This window comes from Saccoglossus kowalevskii, chromosome 11, assembly GCF_978046115.1.
Source record: "Saccoglossus kowalevskii chromosome 11, keSacKowa6.1, whole genome shotgun sequence".
NCBI classification, from domain to species: Eukaryota; Metazoa; Hemichordata; class Enteropneusta; family Harrimaniidae; genus Saccoglossus; species Saccoglossus kowalevskii.
Window position 1 is genome coordinate 4022976 of NC_140651.1, and position 25814 is coordinate 4048789.

The 25814-nt window shown below is 34.5% G+C and overlaps 1 protein-coding gene across 1 annotated transcript in view; it reads left to right on the forward strand.

Annotated features, from left to right (window-relative positions):
• LOC100377862 (brefeldin A-inhibited guanine nucleotide-exchange protein 3-like) overlaps positions 1 to 21842 on the forward strand; it is a 44200-nt gene extending 22358 nt beyond the window's left edge. Inside the window, exons 10-27 of the mRNA XM_085505577.1 lie at positions 303 to 615; positions 1243 to 1355; positions 4065 to 4267; positions 4753 to 5400; positions 7773 to 7963; positions 8482 to 8647; positions 8882 to 8998; positions 9151 to 9366; positions 10234 to 10477; positions 10965 to 11270; positions 11703 to 12000; positions 13816 to 13995; positions 14435 to 14672; positions 15051 to 15545; positions 16067 to 16352; positions 16617 to 16845; positions 17600 to 17727; positions 18456 to 21842. Coding sequence (XP_085361703.1) covers positions 303 to 615; positions 1243 to 1355; positions 4065 to 4267; positions 4753 to 5400; positions 7773 to 7963; positions 8482 to 8647; positions 8882 to 8998; positions 9151 to 9366; positions 10234 to 10477; positions 10965 to 11270; positions 11703 to 12000; positions 13816 to 13995; positions 14435 to 14672; positions 15051 to 15545; positions 16067 to 16352; positions 16617 to 16845; positions 17600 to 17727; positions 18456 to 19989 — 5905 coding nt within the window. The 3' untranslated portion in view covers positions 19990 to 21842. The remainder of the gene's footprint in view (positions 1 to 302; positions 616 to 1242; positions 1356 to 4064; positions 4268 to 4752; positions 5401 to 7772; positions 7964 to 8481; positions 8648 to 8881; positions 8999 to 9150; positions 9367 to 10233; positions 10478 to 10964; positions 11271 to 11702; positions 12001 to 13815; positions 13996 to 14434; positions 14673 to 15050; positions 15546 to 16066; positions 16353 to 16616; positions 16846 to 17599; positions 17728 to 18455) is intronic.
• Positions 21843 to 25814: the final 3972 nt, after the last annotated feature.

Consider the following 25814-nt stretch of genomic DNA (forward strand, 5'->3'; position numbering starts at 1 on the left):
TGCGCAAGACTTCGGTACTTTGATCATGATACTCCCACGAAAATGCAACTTGGATTTGTTATTCAGTGGGCAGTAAAAAAATGAAGATAAAAATAATATTTCTTAAGCATTTTTTTGCGCTTACAAGTCGGCGTGCGCGAGAAATTATGCTGAAATAAAATTATATTTTTATTTCATTTTCGGCTCTTGTTCATTCGGCAGGTTCGCGAAACAAGGGATAATAAAAGTCTGGCCTTAAAAAAATATTCTGGTATAGTGTACATGTATGAAGGTCTCAAACTAATAATTTTGTTTTTTCACAGGCAAAATCTTTGCCCATGTCTAATCTCTATTCTTGGAAACCCAAAGAATTTAAAGAATATTGTGTCATCACATAGCTTTGACAGCGACTCATCTCGGGGTAAGGCAGACCATGGACGAGGATCTGGTTGCTCGGCAACTGCACCAGCTGTAATGAGTACCGCAGCGAAGAGTATCTATGCTATTGGGGTTGAGTTATTACGGATTGTTGGGAATGTTGGATCTTTACGACCGGTGTTAGCATCTTTATTTCATAGATTTCTACTGTACCCTCCACCACAACATCGACATGAAGCACTCAAAGCAGTGAAAGATGTATGTATTCTAATCATTATAAACTCAATCCTGTAAAATAAAAATTGCTCTGAAAAAAAAGCTTAGAAGAAATTTATATCATCATCATCATCATCATCATCAAAGATATAGTGAAGGAAGAAATAGTGAAAAATGTTCAAATGTTGAGGAGTAAACCTTTACAGATATAATAATTTAAAGTGTTCTCTCACCACACTATATGTAAGTTATATAAAAATCTGAGAAATCCAGACATAAGTATTGTTTTCTCTACAAAAAATTCAAATCTGTTATTGTTACATTTGCATTTGACACATAAACCTAATGTAATTATGTTCCAAGAGATTTTGTTTGATCATTGTTCTGATATTGCCTAGAAACTGTGTATAGTGGGTCTCAAACATCGGGACTAATTTATAGTTTCAAGCACCTTGCAGAGATGCTGCGTAACACAAGTTTTGATTGGCTGCAGGGACTCCTTGAATAGAACTTGGGTAACACAAGTTTTGATTGGCTGCAGAAAGCACCTTGAATAGAACTTGGGTAACACAAGTTTTAATTGGCTGCAAATGAAATTTGAATACAACTTACTTGCATACATTTGTTTGATGTGGTTGAAAAATACTCAACATGATTGATTGTTTGCAGGTCTTATGTAATCCACAGCATGTATTAGACATGGCAGGACCACCATTGTATGATGTACAAAGTATGAAATGCAGCAAGTCATCAAGGAATTCAGATTTGGATTTACTAAAACTGTAAGTAACACGCACCTTGCAATGACGTATATTACACACATACGTTTAGGAGATCCATATATCAAAGATGAAGTAGTATGACTGGGACATGTTAACTGATATTAGACAAAACAGATTTTATATATTTACATGTATGTGCCAAATGAGTACCCACTGATTACTTGATTTCCTCTACGTCTGTGTCTGTGTCTGTGCGTGTGTGCATCCAAACCTGTATTTTAGAAATGCCTGGACCAATCACAATCAAACTTCACACATACATCATACATGATATTATACATATGCACGTCAATTTGTTTCGTGATCTGATTCAAGAGGCCATTTTTGTGCTAAAAATCATCAAAATCAAACATTTTTCAGCTGTTTACAGATGGATTATGTTCAAAATTGGTATATACATCAGACATTACAGGTTCCTGATGCACATCATTTTGTTTTTCAGATAAGATTCAAAATGGCTGACTGGCGACTATTTTGTTTTAATGATTGGGCTTCTAGAGCCATATCTCTTAAATGCTTTGACTGATTACATTCAAATTTTATATATTCGGTATACATCATGTTATATATATATACATGTATTCAAAAAGGACTGATTTTGAATGCTGTTCCAGAGTAATATCTCTCAATACAGACAAGTACTTGTTTGACGATCAGATACAAATGTCAATCATTTTAACGTTAAAAAAAATCATATTCCTGACATGGTTATATTCCAGCTATATTACTATAAACAAAACTATATCTTAAATTTGATAACTAATGGGGACTGTGCCATGCATGGTTTGTATACCAGTGACACTATCAGGGATGTAAGTGAATGTAAGGAGAATTATTGACTTTTCTGTATTGTCATTTCAGTTTTTGTGTCTTGACCACCAATTCATGCTAACTTGTGTACATCTTTTGTATCAGCTTTTCTGTCTGTTTGAACATGACTATTTCATGTATATGTAAACATGACCCTTTTATGTCATGTGATAATGTCTCAGTTTCTGAGTTTTATTATTTCGCATAGAACAGTAGTTTTTTGGACTGTAATGCCACATTTGATATGTAAATTTATGCAGCTATCAGTGAGCACCTAATTCACCAGTGCTGGAAATGTAAATCAATAAACCAATAAATCTATAAATAAATCAATAAATCAATAAATAAATATGTCAGTACATATTTCTCCGACAACTAAATACCTACAACTGTTAAATAATAGACAAGATATTAAATTATTGTCTTAATTGAGACTTAGTTGTCACAAACTCAAAATAGAAGTAGGTACACATAAGAGACCTAAAATCCCATTAGAGAACAGGATTTGTGATAAGTGTAGAACAGTATTTCACATAGAACAGTATTTTTTTGGACTGTAATGCCACATTTGATATGTAAATTTATGCAGCTATCAGTGAGCACCTAATTCACCAGTGCTGGAATATGTAAATCAATAAACCAATAAATCTATAAATAAATCAATAAATCAATCAATAAATAAATATGTCATTACATATTTCTCCGACAACTAAATACCTATAACTGTTAAATAATAGACAAGATATTAAATTATTGTCTTAATTGAGACTTAGTTGTCACAAACACAAAATAGAAGTAGGTACACATAAGAGACCTAAAATCCCATTAGAGAACAGGATTTGTGATAAGTGTAGAACAGTATTTCACATAGAACAGTATTTTTTTGGACTGTAATGCCACATTTGATATGTAAATTTATGCAGCTATCAGTGAGCACCTAATTCACCAGTGCTGGAATATGTAAATCAATAAACCAATAAATCTATAAATAAATCAATAAATCAATCAATAAATAAATATGTCATTACATATTTCTCCGACAACTAAATACCTACAACTGTTAAATAATAGACAAGATATTAAATTATTGTCTTAATTGAGACTTAGTTGTCACAAACACAAAATAGAAGTAGGTACACATAAGAGACCTAAAATCCCATTAGAGAACAGGATTTGTGATAAGTGTAGAACAGTATTTCACATAGAACAGTATTTTTTTGGACTGTAATGCCACATTTGATATGTAAATTTATGCAGCTATCAGTGAGCACCTAATTCACCAGTGCTGGAATATGTAAATCAATAAACCAATAAATCTATAAATAAATCAATAAATCAATCAATAAATAAATATGTCATTACATATTTCTCCGACAACTAAATACCTACAACTGTTAAATAATAGACAAGATATTAAATTATTGTCTTAATTGAGACTTAGTTGTCACAAACTCAAAATAGAAGTAGGTACACATAAGAGACCTAAAATCCCATAAGAGAACAGGATTTGTGATAAGTGTAGGAGTGACAGTATTGAAGACAAAGTTCAATTTATTACAGACTGTAGCTACTACACTGATGAAGAGGATATTATGTACACTGAATTTACCAAGGAAATCCCCACTTTCCAGTCTGAAAACAATATCAACAAGTTTATTATCATTATTAATACTAACCGTCCTAAACTAATTAGACATGTGACACGGTATCTGAAAGTGTGTTTTGAAAAACACAAACTGCATTAATTTTTTACTACCTAATCTTATGTTATTTTAACGTTGTATTTTTTACTTACCTTTTTACCTTACCTTTTATTACTTTCAGCCAAAAATGAATTTGTAATAAAACTGTATTATTATTTCTTAGACATTACTTACAACAATGATTTGTTTTTTTCAGTTTAATGGATGGTATTGTAGAGTCTTCCCATAGCAATGAGAGTACAGTTTGTCATACCAGTGTGTCATGTATTGTGGCATTACTGACATCACTAGAGGGTATCAGTCAGGGAAAGGCACTCCGTCAACAACATATCATTGAAATCAATAAACAATTTGAGTTATTGGATATGGAAGATAAAAAAATAAACGAAGAACAAACAGGTAAACTATCTGTCTGCTTCCCATGTACTTCTGGTTTTGTTCAAGCATGTGGTTGTCTTCTATTACATTTCATCATCCAGAATAACTTTTTCTTAAGAAATCGGTATTATTTCATCATATGTCAACAAATTAGTGAGCAAGTTTGCTAACTTACTGTCTCAATATATTTGAGACTTTTGTTTTGTTCAAGCATGTGGTTGTCTCCTATTACATTTCATCATCCAGAATAACTTTTCTTAAGGAATCTGTATTATTTCGTCATATGTCAACAAATTAGTGAGCAAGTTTGCTAACTTACTGCCTCAATATATTTGAGACTTGCTGTAACACTAGTGTCATTTTATTTGTCATATGTATATCACTGGTACAAATTTTGTTTTTCTCCTCTGTTGACAATCTTTTGTTTGAATGATTATAGAGAGAACACCGACTTCAGTTTTTTATTGTTTGAGGAAATATGACAACTATATCTTTCTTTTTTTTAGAAATATCCACATTAGACAAGGTAGCTGATGGAGATGACACTGTCAATGGTGAGCTAGACACTAAGCTGAAGGAAATTTACGAAGAAGAAGAAGACACGACAATAGAGGTTGTTGTTGCCGATGTAAAGCATGGAGAGAACAGTCTTGAAGAATCAGAAGATGTCAAAGATAGAATATCATTGCCAAAAGATGACATGGCAGCTGACATCACAAAAATACTTCAAAATAACACCCCGCATGAAACTTATATTACTGATGTAACTGGCAAAGAGCTTTGTGATATAAAACCAATTGAAGAAGAGGTTATACATAATTTTGAAGAACATCAAATTCTAGGTCATGTAGAAATTCTTGAAAAATCTTCAGAAGATGAAACTGGTAGTTATGATACACCAGTTTCAAGGCGACAGAGTGAAGAGGTTTCAACACCAAAAAAACAAATTTCAGCTGAAGTTGAGATGGAGAAACAGAGAAGTGAGCGACGAGAGGAGCTAGAGAGGATTGCTACATTGAATGCTGAAGCTGAGAAGGCAGGTGCCAGGGAATATGTAAATGAGCTAGTCTGTATGTTACCATCGTTGATTCAACTCACTGATACAAGTGAAGTTGATGAGACCTTATTGAGGTTTTCATCCAGATTCTGTGCAGGTATGTAATACTTCTCTTTTGATGAGTCACCACTGGGTGGCTCTCTACTATTGTATAATAACTATCCTCGGGGGCGGACATCCGGGCATTTTCTACCGCCTGGCAACCCTCGCGGTGAAAACAAAGACCAAAAACTCGCAGAAAACGGTACTTTGCGATGGTTGTTGAGAGTCCTCTGAACAGTGTAACAAGATTAGCCCTACGTGTGTAACATATATGAATTTGGTTGTTCAGGATTACTTTTAAGTTGAGTTTGTGTTGTTTTCTCGAGTTTTCACCAGCTCCACAGTCGTTCCACAGCAGCGTGCACAAAGCCCATAGAAATACGTGGTACAGTGGTGCGCGTCTTGGCAACGTAGAACGTCCGTGACGTAGCTCCGCCCCCGAGGATATAATGTAATAACTATTCACCACTAGATTGTGCACTAATATTATAAGGAGCCACCACTAGATGGCGCACTAATATTATAAGGAGCCACCACTAGATGGCGCACTAATATTATAAGGAGTCACCACTAGATGGCGCACTAATATTGTGAAAAGTGAAAACTTGGAACATTGCAACATTATTTAGAAGGTTCCTAACTTTGGCACTTTCAATTCTAAACAGCCAGTGCCCTTGGACTCAGTATATAACCTTTAGTTTTTCAACGTAACCCAGGTGTTGAGAATGAAAATTCAATTATGGCTATAAATGTGACTAGTAATCTTCATCGATATTTCTGAATCATGTTGCACATAGTGAAGTGTGTCTCTGTTTAAACAATTTTTATTTAGATTTCAAACAAAGGAATTATCCCAAATATTAAAACAGTGTAAATATGATTTGATTCTACACTGAGCTCATGCAGGAGTACTAACTCTGTGATTATGATATACCAAGTATGCCAACTAGCTGAAATCAATGTTATATGCTTATTAAGTGTAACCTCATGTTTTTTTTTATTGTTTTTTTTAATTTTGTTATTGCTATCACATGTAAGTAATTTAGTTTATCTTGTCAATAGATAATGATGTGAAGGTTTTCGGCATGTCATAATATCTCATTTTTCATTGGTGTATGTCAAAGCATTGGTGGTACAAATTGAAACCATGTCAAGAGAATCATTTACTTGCCATGGCTGGTCAACTAGAAACTGTTGTGAGTGAAGTAAAATGATGGGTGTCATATCTCATAACTGTCTGCTTTCTATACCATCCATACACCTGTCTTCCATGCCTCCATCTTCCATGCCTCTATCAGCGATAGCACCTGAATTAATATAATATGTATCAATATTAGAATACTAGTAATAAATGACGACTCATGACATTTAAGAAAATATTAAATGTCTCTTAAGATATTAATGTAGCTCACATTGTGTAATTTTTGAGGGTGGGATTTATTTGTAACTGCCAGTCAGATTACTGTAAAATACTTCATTTTTTTCTTGGAATTTATTTTCGCTATTTTCGCAGAAGGGATAACTCGGTGAAAATCAAATCAAGCGAATATACATTTCTTCCTATATTTTACATTTAAATCATTGAGATTCAGTGAAAATAAATTCCATGCAGAACACCCAAAAAATCTTTTCATCGAAAATAAAGTATTTGACAGTACTATGTAGTAGATAATAAGCTTCTTTGTAACAGTCTGCAGATTCTATAAGGTAATTTGAAATGGCCATCAGATGCACTATGATTGTTGATTAGTGAGGTTAATGTAAGATGAAGAGTTTTAGTCAGTAAACTAAATAGCGTGTGGTGATTATATAATCTTATACACATATACATGGTGCATGCTACTGCTACTGTATTAAATAAGAAATATGGATATAGTAAACAGTAACATTTTTAGGAATACTATAATTTGAAGGCATTCCTTTATGAGAACCCCACTTTATTCATTGCTACCAAATAAATCTTTCACAAAACTACCGGTAGTTATGGTATGGCCTATTGAATGAAAGCTTTGTTTTATAGTCCACATAAGAAATTATTCATTCGATGAAAAACATTTACCATTAATTTGAAGGAGGTATTCATTGTCATCAAATGATTGCTTGTTGTATGCATCAAAACCAATGTTTGTAGTAAATAGAATGAAACAATGTTTGTAGTAAATAGAATGAAACAATGTTTGTAGTAAATGTGTAGAACACTTGGTTATGCATTTCAAATCTTGGTACAACAATTTTTATGTATTTTTCAATAAATTCTTTGGGAATTGTGGACCAGATGGACATGATATTTCATTGCATGCAGGTCTTGATCATGGGAAACATTGCATTGTTTTGTTTTTTTTTTGGTGGGGGGGGGGGGGTCTGGAAAAGTCTACAAACGTTGATTAAGTAAATGTAGTGATGTTAATATTGTGCATCTGTATTTAGTTATAGAAGCCAAAAGAAGAAGGAATGCTTTAGATAAAGAAGATTCTTCTAAGTCACCAACAAAACATTCTACGATGCCAATATTGAACGCTGATGGTGTTTATGTTGCTACATATTCTGCATTATTACTCAATTTAAAACTTGTGAAGAGGAGGCATTATGATCAGCCAAGTACTATTCCCCTTAGTGAGGTATGTGGGCACAACAATCTGAAGAGTTGTATTCTTTTAGTAATTTTAGATGACGCTCGAGGGTCCATGAACTGCGTCTATTTTTGTCAATTTGTTTGTATTTTTCAGTCAGTGTATATACTGAGCCTAAGTGAGTTTTGCTATACCAATTAAATGCACATTTGTTAAATATCCTAGATGTGCAGGTTATTGACATGTGATGACTAAATTTATTATTAGCTTTTCTCTATGTTATTAGAAATACCACATTGAGAACCATAGTGCTGTATTCTGTCAATGACGTATGGAATAACAGAAATTGAACTTTCAAGAAAGTAATCTATTTCAAAGACATTTTTGATAAAATTATTATATGAATAATATAGGCAAACTATTTTGGCGTTAATTGCTACTTGTCGGGACTAAGGCATTTGGGGGAATTGTCTTTAGTGCCTCTGTGAATTTCATGATTTGGAGTGAAATTCTTTCTTGCTTCTAATGTGTATTAACAATATTTCCTATTTTGTTTTCTTTTACAGAGTGAATTTATAAACCGGATTCATGACAGTGTTTTCTTAGTATATTTGTCATCAACATGGTTAACAGAGCTGTACAATCTGGTTATAAAGAGAAACTTTCTTGGAGAAGCTGGATATACCCCTCAGTCTGCACAGTATAATAAAGCTTTGATTACGTTGCTCTCTGGTAAGTACTTTCATCAATTTTTCAATCTACCTTTCTAATCAAATGAGATAAAACAAGAGTCTAGCAAACACATCAGCTGATGAAGCTGGTACAATAAAGAGGCATATGTCACATTGTAGTCTAGTGTCATTGTTACTGGTAAGTGATCAATATTAGGCATAACAGATTGGAGATGCCACTTTTGTGCCTCTTACATACTTTTGTATCTCATTATTATCTAATTGTGTTCTGTAGATATTGATGGTTTAGGAAACCGAGATATTGGAGGTCAGATGTTACAAGATGCAATGTTATCCAATCAACTTGCATTGATTAAAAAAACAGAAGGCCATGAACAAGTGGTTGAAGCTGGTGAGTTCTGATTGGTTTATATAGGTCATGTGATGTTGCAAACGTTAGGTTATGCATATTATATTCATCTTTGCATTAATGCTGATGGTTGTTTTTCTATTTTTAAAATGTGTATAATAACATTTTGAATAATATTTCTTTTCATCAATTAGGAATCAGATTTGCTAAGAGAACATTGATAACTATTTGGGATCAGGTACTCGATGTATTATCTGTTCCCTTGGCAACCAAAAATATCACAGGAGTTGGTAGTATAGCATTTCTTCTTGGAACTGAGGGTGCCAAGGAACAAAACAGCCGAGATAGGGAGGCTATTATGATGAGCTTAGATGGACTGAGAAAAGCAGCAAGGTTAAGTTGTACACTTGGTAAGATTACTTATATTATGTTGTGCAATGATGTACTCTAAACCACTTAATTTTTGTCAGAGATAGATTTTCCCTGAGTCAAATAAAATGGTGAAATTTTATAGCAATGAAAAATTCATTGGGGTTCTAAAAGCACAGTCACAGCACATTTTGTGAAATTTTGTCTTCATAAATGTGATTTAATCATCAAATTACCAAAATTTCTGGCAGCAAAAATGAAATGGTTTATAATAGTTTATGACCTGTGTATAGTTTAAATACGTATATTTTTGTCTACTTTTGTAGATGGATTAGACCTGCAGACTTTTTTGAGTCATAGTGATTTAGTTCATTTTTGTAGGTTCTGGTAATCCATTTATTCTTTTGAGGTCAATTTCAATTTAGTGTTTTGTTGTGTACCCAGTACAATATTAGTTTAAACCATGGAACATTTGGTGCTCTGCACAGCAACGTTATCTGCTAATTTGATTGGATTAATATAGTACCTGACATTGCAAACTTGTCAGTCAAAAATTTGTGTGTGTTCTTTATAATGTCATGTATGTGAGTGTTTCATTTTATGTTCCAAACATCTAACAATCCATATCATCTGTCAGGGGGTTATTTTGTTCAGTTTATTGTAATATCTGTTCCTATTCTTGATTTGTACAAAAATTATACTCATTTTCACCAACATTTAGATTATCATGCAGTAACATGCATGGTTTTAAAACTAATAATGTTGTCATCTTAACAGGTGTACAGGATTGTTGTGCTGTTGTATTAACTCAGTTAGCCAATGCTTCATGTGTGTATGCAGATCCTACAACATTTAGATTATCAGTAACATGCATGGTTTTAAAACTAACAATGTTGTCATCTTAACAGGTGTACAGGATCGTTGTGCTGTCGTATTAACTCAGTTAGCCAATGCTTCATGTGTGTATGCAGATCCTACAATTACACAAACTACAGATCCAAAGAAGCAATCGTTACGTAGCCGTATTGCCCAAACAACTGGTAAATCTGGTGTCAGGTTACATACCTCCCATGTACTGAGTATGGATGCATTATTAAATATGGGTCTAGAGATTGGTAGTCACTCTCCTGAGAGTTGGAAACATGTATTTCGGTGAGCAGGCTTAAGCATACATAACCTTATCTTGACTTATAAACAAGTATGAGTACAATTAAATAAAAACCATGTACCATACTTGCATATGCACTTTGTCAAGTTACAGAGGTGTTTCTATGGTAAAAAAAAAATCATATAATTACAGCCAATAAGAGATGTGCTTCTAATAGAGCAAATATGATATGTAAAATTTAAAGGACATATTGTGCACTCATTGGACAGAATTTATATCAGTTCATCACATGAAACAGGATAAGAAATCGGTGTACACTGAAGGATTTTCTTTTGTCAATGAAGTTCATATATAGTGATATGAGGAAACTGTTTAATTTAAAATTCAGAAAAAAGTTTGGCTGTTTGGACATATAAAGAAAAGGGTTTCGCTTTATCCTAATTTATGAGTTCCAAGTAAAATTTGAATAATGTACCTGGAGCAGCTGTTATTATTTTTTAATTTTCTGATTTAATTATTTGATCATTTCAGATGCTGTGCATATGTGTCTCAACTTGAACATAGTCATTTTAGTAGTGGTAATACCCAGCCTGGATTGAGTATTACTAAAGTTCAGGAACAGCAGTCAGACAGCCACTCTGCATATGATGATGATGATCTAAGTATGATTAGTACATACACACAACCAGTACCGATACAACAAACTGTTAATATACATGAGATTATAGAGCAGAATAATGAAGAGATGGGATTTGATATGACTGTAACAAGAGGTGGTGTACTCAGTGTTAGTAATGCTGCTAAAGCTGTCTATGGATTGTCTTCTGATGTGGATAGGTAAGTAAAGTATATAGCGATATCTGTCTAAACTGAAATGTTCTGTTTATACAGATTTTGTACATAAACAGACGTATGGAGGAGAGGGGTGCTACAGATAGTGTTCCTGGTTTACACAAAATTAAGTTTAGACTACCGTTTACACATGGTTTGGTTAGGTATGTTTCCGGATGTAATATATGATATTCAGTTTAGACAGGGTTTTGGTGCACATCATTTTAATGATTTCCGGACCAGCTGCAAGGGGTAATTTGTCATGTTGGCTGAAATGGATGAAATTAGTTGTTACACTATTTTCAAGCTCATTTTAAATATATTTTCTATTTAAATTTATCTAATATTGTTGTAATATTGGAAAAGAAGAACTGAAATGCAAGTCAACTGCTCTTTTGATCTACTGGTAATAAATTTTTGCTTTTGTTTTCATTATAGATTATATGAAGAATCTTCGTCCAATCTTAATCTCAATGCTTTAGTTAGCTTCCTACGTGAACTCTGCAAAGCTTCACAGTCACAGCTATTTGAGGGTGATAGATTCAATCAAAATATGACTTTAAGTAATCCCACTTTGCCCAGTAAATCTACGTCAACATCTGGCAAATTAAGCAATGTTACATCATTGCATTTATTTCGATTGGCTGATGTGATGTTAAAATGTGTGCGTGACGGAGACAGACCTTTGCTACATATAATGCAGGCATGGAGTGTCGTAGCACCACATTTTGTTGAGGTGAGTTGTATTCTTGTTTTTTTTTTTCGTTTTACTATATTTATGTAACTCATAAACATGCAGTTAAGATGTGAATACTTATCTATTATAATCACATGCAGTTAAGATGTGAATACTTATCGATTATAATCACATGAAGTTAACATGTGAATACTTATCGATTATAATCACATGCAGTTAACATGTGAATACTTATCTATTATAATCACATGCAGTTAACATGTGAATACTTATCTATTATAATCACATGCAGTTAACATGTGAATACTTATCTATTATAATCACATGCAGTTAACATGTGAATACTTATCTATTATAATCACATGCAGTTAACATGTGAATACTTATCTATTGTAATCACATGCAGTTAACATGTGAATACTTATCGATTATAATCACATGCAGTTAACATGTGAATACTTATATATTATAATCACATGCAGTTAACATATGAATACTTATCTATTATAATCACATGCAGTTAACATGTGAATACTTATCGATTATAATCACATGAAGTTAAGATGTGAATACTTATCGATTACAATCACATGCAGTTAACATGTGAATACTTATCGATTACAATCACATGCAGTTAACATGTGAATACTTATCTATTATAATCACATGCAGTTAACATGTGAATACTTATCTATTATAATCACATGCAGTTAACATATGAATACTTATCTATTATAATCACATGCAGTTAACATGTGAATACTTATCTATTACAATCACATGCAGTTAACATGTGAATACTTATCGATTACAATCACATGCAGTTAACATGTGAATACTTATCTATTATAATCACATGCAGTTAACATGTGAATACTTATCGATTACATTCTATGCAGTTAAGATGTGAATACTTATCCATTATAATCACATGCAGTTAACATGTGAATACTTATCGATTATAATCACATGCAGTTAACATGTGAATACTATCGATTATAATCACATGCAGTTAACATGTGAATACTTATCTATTATAATCACATGCACTTAACATGTGAATACTTATTCATTATAATCACATGCACTTAACATGTGAATACTTATCTATTATAATCACATGCAGTTAACATGTGAATACTTATCTATTAGAATCACATGCAGTTAACATGTGAATACTTATCTATTAGAATCACATGCACTTAACGTGTGAATACTTATCTATTATAATCACATGCACTTAACATGTGAATACTTATCTATTATAATCACATGCACTTAACATGTGAATATTTATCGATTATAATCACATGCAGTTAACATGTGAATACTTATCTATTAGAATCACATGCACTTAACGTGTGAATACTTATCTATTATAATCACATGCACTTAACATGTGAATACTTATCTATTATAATCACATGCACTTAACATGTGAATATTTATCTATTATAATCACATGCAGTCAACATGAAAATATTTCTTCCAACATTAAATTTTTGACAGAAATTAAACTAAATTTTAATTTGCCAAAGACATAGTCCAGATACAACCCAGGACAAAATAACCTGGCTATTGCTTATGTATGCTGATGGTACTTACCATGAATGTACAGCAAAGTTGCATAGTATGTTGTCTGGGTCAACTATGGTTGACACCTAGAATATTAATTCATATAAAGCACATGAAGTTTGTGTATAATGTGCATCTTCAAACTTGAGGCATACATTTAATTGACATGCTGTTATGACCATGCTTTTACTGTTACAACAAATGACAGTACAGTATGTATGCCTTCTATTTATGTATGGTTTAACTAGCATTTACAATTGCTTAATTTCATTCTTACAGGCTGCTTGTCACAAGGAAAGACAGGTTTCCAAGAAAGCTGTGGCTGCAATTCATGATATTTTGACCGAGTTGTTATCAGCCAAGAATGAACAAGCACATTTCAATTTTCATGAATCATTGTTTAAACCGCTGGAAAGCATGTTGTGTTTGGAATTATGTGATGAAGATGTCCAGGATCAGGTAAGAAATTGTCAGATTGGGTCTTTGGTCTATTCATTACTCATTAAAACGTCTATTCATGTTTATAGAAGCTAGGAAAATTATTTATGTTTTTGGATGGCACCTTTTATTTTAATATTTCTTTTGTTTTCATTGAATGATTCTTATGTTTTTATGGAATGGATCTATTGTTTTTATGGAATGACTTTTGTTTTCATGGAATGAATCTTTTGTTTTTATGGAATGATTCTTTTGTTTTTATGGAATGATTCTTTTGTTTTTATGGAATGGTTTAGTAGATTACAAACTAACAATGTTAGATGCCTTTGTTTCATGGATTGATATTTTCCTAGCTATGGAATGGATCCTTTTATCTCATGAAATGATTCCGTTGTCTCCATGGAATGGATTTGTGAAATGGCTCTTTTTTTTTTTTTGTCATCCTCTATTTGTTTTTCAGATTGTATCTTCTATATGTGAATTGGTTGAGGCATCCTCTAGTAATATAAAGTCAGGATGGAGACCGTTATTTGGTGCCTTGCGAGCTGTGAAAGTGCACAAACAGAAGATCAGTGAACATCATACAGCTCCAGTGTTTGACGTCTTTGAAGCCTTTTTGAATACTGATAATGTATTTGTGTTTGCCAATGCTGCTATTGATTGTATATTATGTTTGCTCAAGTTTGTGAGGGGTCCAGGTGAGTTGATGACAACTATTAATATAAATGGAAGACATTTTTATCAAACAAAAACCGTATTTTGAAAAAGAAAATTTTTTTTTGAAAATGTATAAAATATTTGATCTGCTATCCCAGAATGGCAGACATATCTCCAACTTCTATTATATCTTCCCTGCATTTTCACAATTTCATTCTAAAAAATAAAGTGAATTTTGTACAACACTTAATGTGTAAACCCTGCAAATTTTGAAAGTCATGTGTTCCTCGCAGAAAATATGCTTCTGTATTAGGATACTCAAAATTAAATGATTAATCTACGCACTTTCTTAGTTATATTGAAATTTGTATGATTTGCTAAATGAAAGAATTTGAAAGTTGTTTTGTTTTTTCCGATAGGTGAATGTGAATTGGTACTAGAAAGTGGAAATGCAGACGATAGTGATGCAAGTTCTACTGTCTCTGATAAATCACTTCCTTTACAGGCTGTAGATTTATGTCTTCCAGCTTTAGATTACCTTCATCGTTGCCACAAAATACTTGCTTCAATTTACACCATGCCAGCTTGTCCAATGTTCCATGGTGCAATGTCAATACAACTCAACATAGCTGCATTGTCAGCTGACTTGGATTCACCAATCAAAGAGTTCTCAAGTAGTGTAACATCTGCATTACGTGATTCAAAAACAAAAAAATTTACAGCACAAGATTCAGTTGAGGAGTTACTGGCACCAGTGTCTATAAGAAACATGGATGATGAGTCTGGTATTATCCGAGTTTGGTTTCTTTTATTGGAAGGATTGACTGGTGCTGTGTCTACCTGTCCCAGGAATTATCAACCACAAACTCTCGAGTTATTGTTTGATTTGTTGAGATCAATCACCACAATACCAGGTATGTACCATTTGTGATGTAAAAAATATCCATTTGAACTGTCTCAACCCTAGCAGATGAAGAATCCTACATACAGGTACATTTCCCCATAAAACGGAAACGGGAGACCATACTCATAATGGTCAAGAGTAGGGTTTCAAACTTCTACTATGCATCTGAGACCTCAAACTGGTCATTAACTCCCATTAATGTTCTTGTAGCCATCCTTCAGGGTTCATAGCATGGGGAAAATCCTTTGAAAGTCTTTGGATTTTTTGATGATGATGTTGGCCTGAATTAGGGGTCAAAATGTCTTGAAAAAATGCAAGAAAGTTTGGGAAAAGGTCTGGAAAAGTCTTGGAAATCATTTGGCTCTTGGTGCTATTGACCCTGTCTTTTAAGTATTAGTAAACTTACACTTGTGAAGTTTCTAATACTAATACTACATGTAATACAGTTGTTATTATAAAACCCTGTTAATGAAGATGCATTCTTGTTTTTCTTGTTGACAAATAATGCTGTAAAACAATTCTCTGTTTTAGGTCCCCAGTTTGCAGTGTTTGCTGTAACCAATCTACTGTTACCAATGCTGCTGTCTTGGGTACGTCGTAGTACACGTAGTAGTTACTGGGACACATCATTGGCTAATTTCAAACATGCCTGTGGATTGTCAGTGGAATTGGTTGTAGATCATGTAGTCTATTTTGTTACCAGTGATATTACCATCATTGGTATTCATCAGATGATTAAACAACTATTTGATTTATTGATTGAATGTATTGGACAACCAATGGAGTCTATATCAAGACTAGGCTGTTCCTGTATAAGGTAAGAACACATAGATAGTACCCTATTGGAAATGTTGAACCAAAACTAATTGAAAGAAAGTGAAAATCGCATCTCCCCTCCCCATTGCAGGTGACATCTCCCCGTCCCCATTGCAGGTGATATCTTCCTCTTCTCTATCGCAAACAACATTGCCCCAACCCTCCATGAGTAATATCTTAAAACCTCCCCCCTCCACTTTTGACATTACCTTAATGTTGGAATCACCCCACAATATAACTAAATTACTAATGTTTTAAATTGCAGACATGTATTACTAAAAGCAGGTCCTGTGTTAACAGATGACATGTGGACAATAGCCTGTGAAGGCATGCAGAAAGCTACTTTAGTCAGTTTACATTCCACTAAACAACTGATGGCTAATTTCCATCCTGGATCTGATGACTTCACTGGAGATGTAGGGCAAGTTAAAGTGGCTGCAAGGAGAGACTGTAATGAAATGGAGGCTGAAAGATTAAGACAGATTGCACAGCAGGTAATCAGGTCTAATCAATAATTTATATGTTGCAAGGATAAGAACATTTCCTGCTTCTGTAGCTTATTTAACCTTTTCACCACCAGATTTCTCATTAAATTTGTCTGCACTTTTTTCTTATATTCCTGGAAATGAAACCTAGTTTTGGAGCCAACAGACAAAATTTGAGACAATTTTCAGTTTTTACTCAAGTAATTCGACTATTTTTATCCCATCTTTATAAGGAAAGTGCAGACTATAAACAGGACTATTTTGTGAATTTGTGTTGAAAAGGTTAAGCTTGCATCAATGACGATTTTTGTAATGAATTGTATTGGTGTTGTTTATCCGACATTTATTGCAATACTTGGAGCGAGAAAATTTGTATAGTTTTTGTGTTTCCGGGATAAAAAAGAGGGTTGGTAGTAGGGCTTCCTGTAAAGCATACCTGGACTTTGACAACATTTCAATATCTCTTATAAACTATGGACCAACCTTGATACATCAATCTTGGTACAATCTGTAAAACTCACTAAATATCAAACAAATCTGAGTTCATGAAATTCCTTATTTTGGCTGTTGTCATGTCAACAAGAATTACCCACATTGCACTGTGTATACAATTTAAAATTGAGCATAGAACACATTATCTGAATGATTAAACCATGAATTTAAAACCCACTGAATATGTCTGAAATGCTGAATCAGCGAAATTTTATAACCCAGTGAAAATTATTCATTTTATGATATATAAACTTTTCTCGTTCCTTTTCAGGTATTTTTACTAGATTCCCAATTTTCAGCTGTTGAAGCTGATGACACGGATGACGACAGGTCGTACATATTTATAATATATCCTCCGGATGCTGATTCTTCCACTAATATTGAACTTGTCAAATCAAGGTAAGGTATTCAAAACCATTATCAAAAACAAAAAACATCTTTTTCATGACAATGAAAACAAACTGAAGTAGAAGTCTTTGGGAGAATTAACTGTCAAAATATTTATCAGTAATGCAATATACCGATATTAAAGCGAGAGGGTCATCACCTGTGTAGACGCGGGAATTGAGTCCCAGGTGACGATAAAACGTGCGCTAAAACGCAAAGGCTCATGGGTAGACGCTTGTTTGTAAACAATGACATGCTATGGCCATCTGACGCATGCACAGGTGACGACTCCCTCGCTTTAATCACGTGCAGCAACATTTTCACTGGGCTATTTGTGAACTTGGCATTTGTTCATCAAGGTAATAATAAAGTAATACAGATAGGGACACAAATTCTCTAAATCATTTTGTCTACTGTAAAGGGGTGAATTATTCACTGGATTTTAAGTTGGCTTACCGGTATTTTGCTGACTGGAAAATGCGCTAAATTAAAACCCAGTGAATATGTAAAATTGAGCATAGAACACATTCTCTAAATGATATATTCGTAAATTTAAAACCCACTGAATATGCCTGAAATGGTAAATCAGCGAAATTTAAACCCAGTGAAAATTAGTCATTTCACAGTATATGAATCGTAGTACATATGGTGTGAATGGGTTTGGATAACAGTGTCTGCTTTAAAAGACAAGCCTAAGAGAGAATATACCATTTGCATCACTTCTATCTCTTTTCTTACAGGATACCCTTTCGTGATGTTGTAGTTGGGCTGATGTCAAATCAGATCTTGCTACAAACTCTTGGTACAGTATTACTGTATGGTGCTCAACATAAAACTAGTAGTGAGAAAGAAATCATATCCAACACTGCTGTACAGTCAGATCTTGATAATCAGGAAGCTGCAGCCAAATCTCTTCTGCCAGGGTTGTTACCTTTCTTGTCACCAAAAAATCTGTCATTGTTGTTAGAATGTTTCATAGAATCTTACAAAGCTTCATGTGATTTTGATCAGAGGCCTGGGTTGAAGTTTCTACTGCAGAAAGTTGCTAAGCTAAATGTTGCTGTGAATCTGTATCGCCAAACTGCTTTGAGCTTTACATTTTATCTGCATACATTGTTAGAGCTTTGTCACCATGCTAGAGAAGAGAATCTGGTGATAGAAAAGGTGAGGCAGTCAGTTATGGCAGCCTTGGAGGTAGTACCGGATGATTACAGTAAAGAGATAGTAGGTGGGGGTGATATTGATGGGAGTGTAGAGAATGGTATCTGTGGTAGTGATGATGTGTTCAAAAAGGAAAGAAGCTTAGAAAAAAAGCTTTCAAGTTCAGACTCCATTTGTAGTTCTGGAGGAGGAGATTGTAGTGATCATCGACGAAGAAGGCTAACATTAGAACATCAGTCATCATTGCCTGCTTTAGTTCCCGCAAGTTTGAGTCATCATCCTGAAGATGATGCCGATAAGTTTATATGGGTTATTAAACGTCTTGTAAGTATCTGTTATGATGCATGCTGTATGTATGTTCAGCTGCATTTAGATCAAGCTGATGATAGTGTAGATATGGAGAGAATTGCAGAGCAGCCATTGTTCTTCTTAGTTGCGCCATTGAGTCCAGATGAGCCAACTCATAGGGGAAAGAAGTTATTTAGCTTTCCTACTTTAGATAGGCAGTCCAGTCGTGATTCCATGAGTGAAGGTAATGATAGTCAGAAAGGGGATGTATCTGCTAAACAGTGGTCACCAAATATTAAAGCAGGTGATCCTAGTCGTTTGGAACAAGCATTCCAAATTAAGAAAGATGCAAAAAAATTAGAGAAGATGAATAGCCGAGATGATGGTAGAGTCTACACCGTAGCTACTAACAAAACTATTAAAAGTTTGATGCAAGAATATAAGAAGAGAAAAGTACACCACTCCAGATCAACATTTGTCAAGAAACCAACTTTCAAAGAGCAGAAAGTTGCACTTGAAGAGATGAAAAAGCAGAAACAACAGGCTTCCTCGCCTGAAGAACAGACGCGTCAACAAGAGATTATAAAACAACAGAAAAATGCAACAATGAAAGACAGTGAGGCCCACATGAAAGCATGGTCTGATATGATCTTGTCCCTGCTTCAACTGCTGCAGTTACTGCCTGATGCACAGTTCAAGGCACTGTTACCAGCTACGTTCCCTGCTGTTAGCCAACTGATATGTCATGTGACCAATAATGCTGTCAGACAAGCCACTATGGAATTTATGGACAGGGTTGCTAGAATTCACCAAATTGTACCTTAAATAACTGGTTACATATCTCAGATTTTGTTTTCTATTAATTTATGTGGAAACATCTCATTTTTTGGTCACATAATTTTTGTAGAAATGATTGTTTTTGTAGAAGATAATTTTTAGTGATTGTGGTTACAAATTGACTTTGTTTTTTGTTGCATTGTGCAATTTGGCTGAAACAACAGATTATTATGAATAGAGATATTTCAAAACTCACCTGTCATTTTTTATTTATTTTAAAGTTCAAAAATTGAATAATTACTGGTAAATTGGTTTCTTGCAATGGAATATTACCGGGTATCTTTAAATCATGTACTTATATGTATCTGTCTTTTTTTTTTTTTTTCAATATATTTCCTAAGTATCCAACATGTATTTGTTGGTATCATATTTTGTTATAGTGTTATCTCAGACGTTCATTTGGTTCTTACTCATATTCAGCTTTGAATATTGTTCTGAAACCCCATATTATAAGGTACCTGATGTCACAGTGTGAACATTTGGAATAGGTTATAAAATTCTTAGTTTGCAGTGAAAGGCCATTGTCAATTCCTTCTGTCTCATTTAAAGAAGAGGGGTTGTATCTTGCACACACACAGGAATTGAGCCCTGAGTAACAATAACACGTGCTGGGTAGACACTTCTCTGTTAACAGTAAATAGCTATGGCCGCCTGTCACATGCGCAGGTGACGACTCCTAGCTTTAAGTTATTTTACTTGCTTTATTAGAGGCAAATATGCTTTATGTAAATTACAGGAGTGTTTTTATTGGGAAAATAAGATGTATTTTGATGATTAATTATAGAACACCTGCATTTTTTTGTTAATATTCGCTTCTCTTTGAGATGCACTTCTAATAGAGCAAATATGGTATATGCGATATATACTAACTAAAATTGTGGCTAACTTCAAAAGCAGAACTATTTATTTCAATTATTTTATAATGTACAGTACTCCTAAAAGGTCACAATAATGTATAGCACTCAAATGTGTTGATGGTGCCATGATTGTGTTCTCTGAATTGCCCAAATTATAAAATCTATTGAATATTTGAAGAGTTATTTTTATGTCTTATTTATTTATTAGACCATTCTTTCAACTGTGTTTACATATATACCGTTATTTTAATGGTGAACATGTGTATGTGTAAGATACATACAATTATGTATTCAAATCTAGATCTTAAAAAGTGGCACATTTTGTGTGTGTGCGACTACCAGATTATTTCGCTCAAGATTTGCACATTTTTCAAATGTTCTTAAATTGCAACGTATATTTTTTACTGTAAAGACTCGCTACCGGACAGATTTGGATGAAAGGTTTTGAAAATTTTTGTCAGCTTTTTTGGGAAAGAGACAGTTTTTCAATGATGGTGAAAAGATAAGACTTATACTGCCAAATATGACTTGCATTCACAATATGTGCAATCGTTAGTTTATTTAATGTTCATTGTTGCTGTGGGAGAGGATTTGCATAATTATATACAAGTAATTTCACACAATTTGCAATTATTGAAATGTCAGACGAGAAATCAGTACCAATTATTCACATCACTATTATGTCTAAGACTTGAATATTATTATGTAAGAATCTGATTTGGATTGCATGTGATCTGTCTTTTAATCTATACTGTCTTTTTCGGGTGTCTTATGAACAAACTAATGTTTTATTCACAGTTCATTTCCCTACAGGGTGGTACAAGTCTTGCATTTACTTCATTCTAAGAGAATTTATTTAAGGTATATATATTTGGGATAAGAATATTTTATGCCTGTACTATTATTTATTAAGTGTAATATGTATATATAGAACTATTATGTAAATATATGTAGTATCTCGTCAAAATAAAACAGTGTATAAAATATGTGTGTTGGATGTGAAGGAAATTGCATGCCTCGATCACAAAACTTTGTGCTCGGTACTGACAATAGATAATGGTACATTATGCAACAGAAATGCATTCCTTGTGTTTGGGGGCTGTGGTGACCATCTTCCTTTCATGACATATTGGCAACTAAGCAGGGATTTCCCTGTTGAGTACCCAACGGATATTGCAAAACCCCAGCACTATTCTCTTCAGCAATTGGCAACTAAGACAGGATTTCCCTGTTGAGTACCCAACGGTTATTGCAAAACCCCAGCACTATTCTCTTCAGCAATTGGCAACTAAGACAGGATTTCCTTGTTGAGTACCCAACGGATATTGCAAAACCCCAGCACTATTCTCTTCAACAATTGGCAACTAAGACAGGATTTCCTTGTTGAGTACCCAACGGATATTGCAAAACCCCAGCACTATTCTCTTCAACAATTGGCAACTAAGACAGGATTTCCTTGTTGAGTACCCAACGGATATTGCAAAACCCCAGCACTACCGGTATTCTCTTCAACAATTGGCAACTAAGACAGGATTTCCTTGTTGAGTACCCAACGGATATTGCAAAACCCCAGCACTATTCTCTTCAACAATTGGCAACTAAGACAGGATTTCCTTGTTGAGTACCCAACGGTTATTGCAAAACCCCAGCACTATTCTCTTCAACAATTGGCAACTAAGACAGGATTTCCCTGTTGAGTACCCAACGGTTATTGCAAAACCCCAGCACTATTCTCTTCAACAATTGGCAACTAAGACAGGATTTCCTTGTTGAGTACCCAACGGTTATTGCAAAACCCCAGCACTATTCTCTTCAACAATTGGCAACTAAGACAGGATTTCCTTGTTGAGTACCCAACGGTTATTGCAAAACCCCAGCACTATTCTCTTCAACAATTGGCAACTAAGACAGGATTTCCTTGTTGAGTACCCAACGGTTATTGCAAAACCCCAGCACTATTCTCTTCAACAATTTGCAACTAAGACCGGATTTCCTTGTTGAGTACCCAACGGTTATTGCAAAACCCCAGCACTATTCTCTTCAACAATTGGCAACTAAGACAGGATTTCCTTGTTGAGTACCCTACGGTTATTGCAAAACCCCAGCACTATTCTCTTCAACAATTGGCAACTAAGACAGGATTTCCTTGTTGAGTACCCAACGGTTATTGCAAAACCCCAGCACTATTCTCTTCAACAATTTGCAACTAAGACAGGATTTCCTTGTTGAGTACCCAACGGTTATTGCAAAACCCCAGCACTATTCTCTTCAACAATTGGCAACTAAGACAGGATTTCCTTGTTGAGTACCCTACGGTTATTGCAAAACCCCAGCACTATTCTCTTCAACAATTGGCAACTAAGACAGGATTTCCTTGTTGAGTACCCTACGGTTATTGCAAAACCCCAGCACTATTCTCTTCAACAATTGGCAACTAAGCAGGGATTTCCCTGTTGAATACCCTACGGTTATTGCAAAACCCCAGCACTATTCTCTTCAACAATTGGCAACTAAGACAGGATTTCCTTGTTGAGTACCCAACGGATATTGCAAAACCCCAGCACTATTCTCTTCAACAATTGGCAACTAAGACAGGATTTCCTTGTTGAGTACCCTACGGATATTGCAAAACCCCAGCACTATTCTCTTCAACAATTGGCAACTAAGACAGGATTTCCCTGTTGAGTACCCTACGGTTATTGCAAAACCCCAGCACTATTCTCTTCAACAATTGGCAACTAAGACAGGATTTCCTTGTTGAGTACCCAACGGTTATTGCAAAACCCCAGCACTATTCTCTTCAACAATTGGCAACTAAGACAGGATTTCCTTGTTGAGTACCCTACGGTTATTGCAAAACCCCAGCACTATTCTCTTCAACAATTGGCAACTAAGACAGGATTTCCCTGTTGAGTACCCAACGGTTATTGCAAAACCCCAGCACTATTCTCTTCAACAATTGGCAACTAAGACAGGATTTCCCTGTTGAGTACCCAACGGTTATTGCAAAACCCCAGCATGACATACAAAAAGATACAGGGCTAGCTTAGGGTTATAAGCATGATAATTAATAAACAAAACAGTAAGTTATATATTCCCTTTTCTAAAAAAATATCCTCTGAAGCTTAGATCCATTTTATTCAGGAGCCTTTAAATCATGGATTATAGTTTGCCTAAGTGTGGCCTGAGCCATACGATTCCATTCTCTTCAGAGTGCAGTTGAGATTAATTGCTGCTTCACTGAATTAGTTTACACATGCATGTCACAGCAACCTCATAATCCTGATAAAGTCTGTTCTGACACCACCAGTTTTCTACCCGGAAAATTGTTTCAAAAAACATATTGGTTACAATTATGTAGTTTTTAAATAAAATCAACTATGAAACCCCCCTCCCTAATCCTGTAATAGACCTGGCTGCCGTTAGGAACTGTCCATCTCGGTTGAAGTTTGTTTAAACTGTACTCCTGACTAGATCAGTGAAAAAAAAAAACTAGCCGATTATAAAAATGTGTCTGGTGACAGAGGTTCATTGTGTCTAATCTTCAATGGTCACTGATGTAGTAATTTCCTCTGCACCAATTTAAAAGTAAATTACTTTTCAATTTTGTCTCGGTTGTCATGTTTATTTGCTTTCTAGTTTTGAATGCAACAGAAACCAAGCTTCACACTTCTTTTCAGTCTGCTGGCAAATGCCAATTTTGTTTTTTATGTTTAACGTGATAGTAAATGTGCATAACAGATTGATTATATCAGTTGACCCATCATCATTGCGGGCAAGCTGTCAGACTGGTATGCTAAAATGCTTTATAGAGAACACTGCAATAAAATGTCTAAATACACAGTGAGAATAACCAGAGACCAGTGAATGTGATGGGCTTTTAGCACCATTCAAGTGAGAATAACCCGAGACCAGTGAATGTGATGGGCTTTTAGCTTGTCAGATCATGCATTGTGTACATCATATATTGTGTTGGGAGGTTCTTGATTTTCTAGCTACAACCTTCTGCACTGACCAAACTACCACTGAAGGTGGGGAATTGTTGGTTTTGGCAGGAGTATACAGGCATTTGGTGGGACATTCTACTGATGCAGCTTCATATTTCTCAAAGCCTCTAGTATGTGCAGAAACAAATTCTACAATGAGATTCATGCTTCAAGGGCATCAAAGTTCTCCTTTTCAGTGTTACTATAACCAGAAAGGTTGTGTGCTGCAAATATAGTGAAACTGATTAGTATGAGAAGCTTCAGGGCAATATGGAATAATTGACAATTTTGTCACCATGTTGGAAATCAAAATATGGATGGTTTAACACTGAACCAAGATGAAATGAACTAGCCACTGGTGGCGCTGTATGCAATCAATATCTATTTCAGCTTGCCGTAGCTCATTTAGATTGTATAGTGAAACAAGAAAACATTTGTTAAATTTGGTGACCAGTTTAGTATGATAGAAAGCGTTTACAGTCTTCAAATAACCACAATAGACAGAGTAGGGGTCAAGACCAAATATACGCGATTCCAACGTTTCATACTAAATGCTTTCTATTAATATTCATGAGATATGCCTACGTCATAACCTCGTTAAAAGTTATTTAACCACATTGATGGTGCTGAATGTTGCCTTCATATTCGAAGCCCACACTTAAGTGACACTACCAGATATCAAGCCAGCGACTGCTGAGGATTTGTACACATTTCCACCATGTCATACGCTGTAATATGCAATGACAATCCTGGGTAACTGATTAGTCTAATCTTTTCAAACAATGGCAAGTTGTATAATGACAATAGGACTTGAGGACCACCCAGCTCCCATTCTAGACACAAGTTTGGTATTTTGCAACAAGTGTAAAAGTTAGGACTCAGGAGGCTAACTGCATAATGCTAAAAGCTCCTGAACATTGAGGATGAGAGCTCGTCATATTGTGTGTGCTTGAGTAAATAAGCTCAGATA